Below are 8,680 nucleotides of genomic sequence, written 5' to 3' on the forward strand. Positions count from 1 at the left end.
GTGCCAATCTCTGCTTTAGGCTTTAACTCAATGAATAGTTATAGTGGAAATTGCGAATTAAACACAGAGCAAAATTATGCAAGAGTAAAATGCAGAAAAGATATCATAGCGATAACATTTCCCCCAAATTGCTATAGCCAGGAAAGTATCAGATAGATGGTTGACAAACAACAATGGCTTAATGAGTAAAACTATTGAACACTATTGTTTTATCATTTTTTAAAAAACTTTTAGTGATTTAAACAAAAATATACCTAAAAGTGAAGCTTCTGGAAGAACCATTTGTTCTTCCCTGTCTTGTATCGTTCCTCAAATTTGACCTTGGCTTCCTGCCTTGCCTTGCGTTTCAGGGCTGGGTCCCTAAAGACATCCTTGTTGACAACAGTTTTGTCCAGGGGGATGTCCACAGAGTACCTTGTGGGCATCAGGTGGTTGTAGTTATAAACCTTCACAAAGGACTTGATCTTGGATCTCTTGGTGACTTTCTTCTTGCCCATGGCAGCAATCACTTTTCGGGGATAGCGGTCAATTCCAGCCACCAGGGCATGGCTGAAAGGGCGGTCTAAGGTGCCATCATCAATGGTCTTCACGATGACAGCTTTGTGTCCGGAGTAGCGTCCAGCCAGGACGAGTACTACTTTCCCGGGTTTCATGAACTTGCTCATTTCGACAGCAAGCAGCTGGTCCCCAGCAGAAAGCTGTTTTATCATTTTTTTTCTTGTTCAAATTTTAGTTTTTACAATTGTGTATTAGGTACATATTTTGTTTGTTTTAAAATACGTGAGAGAAACATTTGAATTCCAGTCAGGGTGGCTTGATTGAGAATATTATTTCAAAAATGGAGTATCAACACTTTCCCTACCCATAAAATGCAATACTGAAAAATGTCTGTCACAAGGTACAAAGCCTAGCACAAACAACACAATAAGGCACTACATAAGATTATAGTTCATTTTCCGCAAACCATATTCCAGTTTTCTTTTTCTGTCTTTTCACTTCCTCTTCTATTTCTACAGAAAAAATCATGTTTTAGAAAAAGTATATTTGGTCATTCTAATTGGGTAAAAAAAGAACATAAAGTTATATCTTTTCCTTCTTGATTATTTATCATGATTATTTTAGCAGAATAAGATGAGGTATTGAGGGGATCTGTGAGAAGGAAGCAAAACTCATATAGAGGTTCTTAGTTTCAAGAGATTAACAATAACCTGTGAGTAGGCACAAAAAGAATCAGGGCAATATGATAGACTGTAAGCAAAGGTAAGGAAAAATGGTACAAGAAATAGCTTTAGAGGTCTCAAATCTGCTATCAAAATGCTAGGATCTAGTTTTCGTAAATTAGAGTTCTGAAGAAATGTAGGACAAGTCCCAGCTGTGCCATAACATTAACATTAAAACTAAGCCATATCTGGAGTCTCTATTTCTTTTAAATCCCTTGGGGTTTCCAACCAGAGAGGTTACAAGAATTTCCCTTACTCCCCTTCCCCAATAACAGCTCTTCCCGGTTGTATTTTTATTCTGAGGCATTCATATGGTTAGAGTATTTAAATCGAGAACACTTCATCTGATTAGAAATTTGCAGAATTACAGAAGTTATTTCAGTCACATTAGATGTTGCTGAGCTTACACAATAAAATCTAGAAAACTTCAACTCATTAATGAAATGATCCACTAATGTACACTAAATGTATGCTCTCAATCACTTTAAGGATTTTTCTCTCATTTTATTCACTGAACTGGATGTTACTCCCCACCCCCATTTAAAACATGTGACTTTTCTCGAAACATCTGATGTTCTTCAATGGAATCAGTCTCATTGGAAAGATCTTTTAAAAAACATGGCACAAATGAAAAACTGAACACACAAACCAACAATATCAGGGATGGGATAAGAGACCCTACTACATGTCAGAGGATGATAAAGATCACAAAACTTATTAAATGAACGTGAAAATTCAAACAAGGAGAAATTCACAGTTTGCACACTCTGATGACCATAAAGAATGTTTCATTTATAATTTAAAATCTCCAGCAATTGAAACTCAGACCAGTATTCTTCGAAACATTGAAAAGGGAGATGGTACCAACTTTACTTAATCTCTTTCCATAAATGGGAAAGGCCACATTTCCTATTTGTAGTCATGTGTAACACTCAAACCAAAGATGGAATAGTAGAGTCTGGTAATACAGGTCTGGATTCTCAGCTATTTAGGTTGCTGAAGCAGGGGGATTACATGCACAAGACTGATGTGAGCAACTTGATGAGAACCTGTCTGGAGTTAAAAAGTGAAAAATAGGTTTTATAACACATCTCAATGGTAAAGCACTTTCATAAAAACTGTGAAATTATGAATTGAATACTCAACATCTCAACAGTAAATGAATAACACAGTAGAACACAAAAATAAACCAATCCCTATGCACAAATGTCTCTAATAGATGAAAAAATTAAAATATATAAAATTCAGCATTTTCTATTTAAATCTTACATGATAATGTACTATATACATACACACACATATATCCTACAATATATACATTGTGTGTTAATAGTATTTGTTTCAAGGCTGGGACTGTGAATTTCTATAAACACCATCGTGTTTAGCATACCCAATACATACCATGCACAAGACCCTGAGATACTTCTCTGGCATTAAAATAGAAAAAGAAAAAGAGGGAGAGAGAGAGAAACGGAGATTGAGAGGATGATGGAGAAGGAAAGGGGGAGATGGAGAGGGATAGAGTGAGAACCAATTGTCTCAATCTACCATATCCATCATGTAAATAGGTAAAACAAGAAAAATAAGAAAATCATGACAGTTGACAAAGAAAAAAATTTTTCCACTTTTCAACATTCATTGATTCTAAAGCAGAAAATTTCTGCAAATTTATAGAAGTGATTTATTAGTGCTACATATTTCCTTGTATTTAAAGATAAGAAACTAATGCTTCTGCAAAGAATGAATTAAGCACATTTCTTACAATGATACAGGATTTAGACCAGTGGTTCACAACACCTGGGTTGCAACATATTTGGGGTGGTCAATTAACCCTTTCACAGGGATCGCATGTCAGATATCCTGCATATCAGATATTTACACCACAAGTCATAGAAATAGAAAATTGCAGTTATAAAGTAGAAACAAAAATATTTTTATGGTTGAGATCTCTACAACATGAGAAGCTGTATTAAAGGTTCACAGCATTAAAAGTTTGAGAATTACTATTTGAGACAGTATAATAGGAACAAGAATTTAAAAGATACACAGACATAACAAAGAATAAAGAAATGATGTAATTGAATACATGGAGAAACCCAAGGATTCATCAAAAACATAATTTGACTTCATAGGTGAGCTGAATAACCTCTAAGAAGACAAAAATTAAAAATTCCCTCATATTTCTTTAATAAGAAAATGTTCATGCTTTTCAAGACAAGGTTTCTCTGTGTAGCTTTGGCACCTGCCCTGGACCTTGCTCTGTCCTCAAACTCACAGAGATCTGCCTGCCTCTGCTTCCTGAGTGCTGAGATTAAAGGTGTGTGCCACCACTGCCCGGATGTCATTCAAACTTTAAAAGACATATATTACTCTCACCATTCCAACAATGAAATTAAGGCCCTGGATGATTAGTGAACAAAATCTAGACCACACCATTCATAAGTGGCAAATGGGAATTGACACTGGCTCATCTTGTTCCCAAATTAATGACTCTGCTGTCTTTATAAATAGTATAGATGAAAAAAATTCTGTTGACTTAACTTCAAAGGCAAATGTAAAAGCAAGCTGTCTTTTTCTCCATAATCAATGTTTTCTTCCTAAATTATTTTGTATGCCTAGAGAGTGGGTTGCCCCACTGGGTGAGTGATCCCTCACCTCTTGGTTCTGTGTGGTTGCAGCCTGTGTTTCAGAGTTCCTCTGAGGTCAGAAGGATAGGAGGATTTTCCAGCATAAGCTTTTCAAGCATTGTTTCTAAATATGGAAAGAGTGAGCAGAACATTTCAGAAATGCGTAGCCTTCTAATAATATCAATGCCTAATTGAAGGGAATAGAAAAATGTCATTCAAACTATCAGATGCATTCTCAAAGCAAGATGCAGTTTGATCCATAGTATGTAGTTAATTTGAGGCATGAATAAGAAAATTAGTGAAAAGCAAATGGATGTTAAGTATGTTTTCTATTTAATCCATTTTCAAATTTCATACGATTTCAAAAATGGATTTCTAGGTTTAATTGGTTAGGAATGGAAAATATGATAATTTTTCAGAAATAAATATAACCCTAGATTTTTAGTTTAAAGTTCTTGTTATATAATTTCAAAATTTTCAATAAAAGAACAAAATATATATAAAGAAAAAGCAATTTGTTCTAAAGAAGGCATAAACGTAAAAACCAAAGGACATACTTTTTGGATTCATAATCCAGGGTTCCTTATAAAATACAATTTAAGCTAAGTGAAATATTTAATATAGTCATGGCCTGAAAATGGCAAACATCAAAACAGTTCTACATATTCAAGTAGTAACATAACTCTTCCTTTATTTATGTATAGAAAATTATGCTCCATTTTTCTGGAAGAGTTAATTTAAATTAAGAATGCTGACTACTATTTGAGAAATGAGATATTTCTAAGATTTATTTCCACTTTTTGAAAGAAAAATTCCATGCTAATCTCTTTTTCACATCTACTCATATATCTTATTTCACTTTTAATTTCCTGAAAACTTATCTTTCCTGTTAAAGTTTTCTTGGCCCCTTTTCACTGGTAACTGATAATGATAATGCTGGAATGCTTCTCATTCTAACAATGAGACTGCTTATCCAAACTATATCAAATTACCCCATCATATTTTTTTTTAATCTAGAAGGCATTGCTGAGCTCTCCTCTGACCTCCTGTCTTGGTATCTTAGCATCACCCAGTTCCTTCAGTGAGTATCTTTCTGTCCTTCAGAATCCTTTCTCATCATTTAAGACAGCTGCCCTTAACCTGTGATTCTGTTGCTAAAATACCATTAATCACTTTTAACTTTCCCCTTTCCTTTCTATATATCAAACCTCAGAGTTTATTATCCTGAAAGACTGTTATTCTGTATTTCTGTTTTTTAAAGGCTCTGTATGAACAAGGAGCCTTATGAATGTGGAGCAATGACTCTACTGTTTAGCTATTTCTCTAGAAGTTTAAAAAATTATTTTGAGGCAAGGTCTCACTAAGATGCAGAGCCTGGCCTTGAATTTTCTGTTTTCCACAAGACTTCAGTTGAGATTACAGCCTGTATCATCATAACCAGCTCTTCAGTTTTCTTGTTTTGATATTCAACAATGTATTTTACTGTCCTGTGCTAATTTTGATTTTCTTCTTATGCTAAGATAATAGGAAAGCTATTTTCATTTTACATTCCATCTACAGGTTTCCCAACTCTCCTCCAGACCCCTCTTGCCTCCCTCCCAGCACACCCCTACCCACTCCTCTTATAAGGTTTTCAATATGTGAAACACTTTTGCAAATTACAAAATGAGCTTTCTGCATTTGTTGATCACTTATTTGGTTCTAGTGCTTATTTTACATGTTTGCATAACAAATTTTATAACAGCTGACAGAACGAAACACAGCTAAAAGAATTTTTACTCTGTGCTATTTCTCAGCTGAAAAAAATATTTTATTACTGAACTTCACTGTCTTTCTCTAAATGTATTTTTCCTTACTGTATACTTCTCATTACATGCTACTGCCTAAGTTAGTTGGGAGAGATAGAATTATGAATTTAATTAATAGTTATGAGTTGGAATTAGTATAGATAGATGTGTATTCCAAAAATGTTGTAAGACACCTGCCATTATAAGCATGTTCTCTCTACATTTCAGCCCTACAGAAGTAGTGTTTCCTGGATACTCTTGACACTTGCATAGTCTGTAGATAGACACTAAAGGTCTCATCCTGCTCTAATATTTAGGGAGTTCTTCCCCATAAATTTGGATTCACACTTTCAATTATGATCGTTTAACTCAGAAAAAAAAGTGTGCTTGTCATACAATGCTGAAACTCAAATTGACATGTAAGAAGTAGGAGCAGAAGTTCTGTGGGCTTGCCAGTATGCTAAGGACATGCTGTCTTGAGAAGTACTTATTAAAGCCAGTGAATTTCATTAGACAGAAGTAAAAAAAAAACACTATTAATCAAGTTTAAATTTAGGCTTGAGTCACTTATAACTCTAAGTCTGCAAGTGTAAACAGTCACTTCTAGAAAAAAAATATTCATACCAAATGGCTTATTTAACAAGACTTAATTTAGGTAAGTGTGGATGAAAGAAAGAAGAAAGAAAGGACTGGAGGAAAGGAAATCAAAGCAAGTAATAATGTAAAATGCCAATTGTAATTTATTGACAGAATTATTTTCTTTAACTAAAATACTGAGAAAATCCCATCTGGTCTCAGCACAAGAATCTCTGAACCATGCTCTACATCAGCCTAGAAGAAGGAATGGAGCAGGACTCTTGAATGCCTGGTAGTACTGTTGTGCTGGGAGGACTATTTTAACTCTTATAATTTTTATTAAAGCCCTATAATTTCTTAGTCGGGTCACTTATTTTCTATCCATCCTACTTAACTTTTGATACTTGACTAAGTATATCTTGGAAAATAATACAAAAATTATTCATATAAATGACTTGATACTTTGAAAATATAGGTTCATGATTTCTCTTCTATAATTGTTTTTATTCATTTTTAGAATGTAAATCATGGAATTTATGAACTAATGTATTATTAAATTTTATAGTATGTACTTATTATTCATAAGTTGAAGGTGAACTCCTTAAGCTCTCTGTTGATACATAAATTAGGAGAGCGGCTTCAACTAAATAGCCCTATTATAGTTAGCAAACAAATTAAATTGTTTTGTTTTAAATGAAGCAATAAGTATGTTTTTAACATAAATTTTATTCTTGTGTGTGTGGATGCATGGCTATGGGCATATGTGTGCCATTATACATGTGTGGCGCTCATAGGACAATTTTGAGTAATCAGTTCTCTCCTTCTAGTGTGAGCTATGGGGTGTTGATCTCTTGTGTGGTAATCCTTTTGTCTTCTGAGCTTTCTTAGATCCTCAATAGTCACATTTTAAAATGTTTATTTCTTGCTGTCACAGACATGAATGTACATGAGAAGTTTTGTGGACTCTTTGCGTAAAAGTTGCCTTGAGAATGTTCTGTCTCATCCATGTATTAGTTTAGTTTCCCAAATTCAATTAAAGACTCTGCACCAATTTGCAACTTCAAAGAGACAAACTGATTTTTGAACTCTGATGTGAAATTTTATTTAATATATAAACACAAGCAGGAAAAGTAGCTACATGCTTCATAGAAACCATATGGAGAGAAAACATATGGGTTTAATTTGGCAAGTGAAAAAAATAATAGCATATACAATACAACAAAAGGGAACACACAACATTTGGCAACAGATTTGTGGTGGGTAGCAGAAGTTTATGAGAATATGACAACAACTTTCTCCCTTTTAACTTGGAAAACAAGAGTGGGTAGTGTCATATTTTGTGTTTTACAAATTGCAAATGATTTTACTTTAAAGAATTTTTATTTTTCCATATTACCCTTCAAGTTACAAGAATTTTTTTAGAAAATCATATATGTATTTTTCTAGGATTTCTGTACCCAAATTGTGTTTGTTTCTGTCATGTTAAAGTCTTCTATTGGCCTATTATATTAGAATATTTTATACAAACATAAAATTGATGTGGTTTACCTTTACAAGTGTAACATTTTTCAAATCTGTATGCTATGAAGCCAAGGGAAGATGTCAGTCTGCTTTCAATTTCATGAGTGAACATGCCTACAATTTATTTGAGAACTTTAAAACATCAAACTTCAGTGAGTAGTTTATATGGTTGCTAGACCTAATATAACAAATAATAGTCAACTTCCTTGAGTCATTCAAACTTTTAGTTGTATAGTAACACTCAGAGAAGCAATAAAATTATATTATACTACTAACAGCTTGGAAGCATAATCATATGACATACATTTCTTGCAAGCATACCAGAAATGGAAATTGTACAGGGTTGGGTGTGGAATAATTTGAGAATGCCAAAAATGTTCAAGAAAAGGGGGTATGAAAGTAAGTTTAATAAATCAAATATAGAGCTATTGATATATACAGGGCATTTAAGATCTTGGAGTAGATTTCAAATATTTCTCCTTTATTTCATTGTCAATCATGATTAAATCTTCATTTGATTAATTTATTACTTGCTTTATTTAAAGTACTATATGCGAGTACAGGTTCTAATTTCAAATTTCTTGCTAAGGTTTACTATACTTTTAAAGGAGCGCTTATACATAATTCTTAAAATATACTTGACTCATGTCTTGGTCCCACTCTAAATACTTTATTGAACATATTTGATTATATTTTTAGAATTCAAAGTCCTTAACTATCTTATCAAGTTAATTACTACAAGGCATTTCATAGTTGAATGGTACTTGATTATTTTAGAGTTTCCACATAATTATCTTATTGGACTTTCTGTAAAATTATGTATGACAAGTAGCTTTCATTACCCCTGTTATTTATTTATTTGTGTGCGTATGTGTATGTGTCTGTGTCTTTGACTATGTGTGCTGTAGAAATTAGGACTTACAAATTCCATAGCATACATATAATACCA

At 33.3% G+C, this 8,680-nt stretch overlaps 1 protein-coding gene across 1 annotated transcript; it reads right to left on the reverse strand.

Annotated features, from left to right (window-relative positions):
- Positions 1–254: 254 nt before the first annotated feature.
- LOC119805313 (60S ribosomal protein L27-like) lies at positions 255–665 on the reverse strand. Its single transcript, XM_038317254.1, has one exon. The coding sequence runs from the start codon at positions 663–665 to the stop codon at positions 255–257; it is 411 nt and encodes a 136-aa protein (XP_038173182.1).
- Positions 666–8,680: the final 8,015 nt, after the last annotated feature.

Source organism: Arvicola amphibius, chromosome X (assembly GCF_903992535.2).
Source record: "Arvicola amphibius chromosome X, mArvAmp1.2, whole genome shotgun sequence".
In the NCBI taxonomy this organism is placed as follows: Eukaryota; Metazoa; Chordata; class Mammalia; order Rodentia; family Cricetidae; genus Arvicola; species Arvicola amphibius.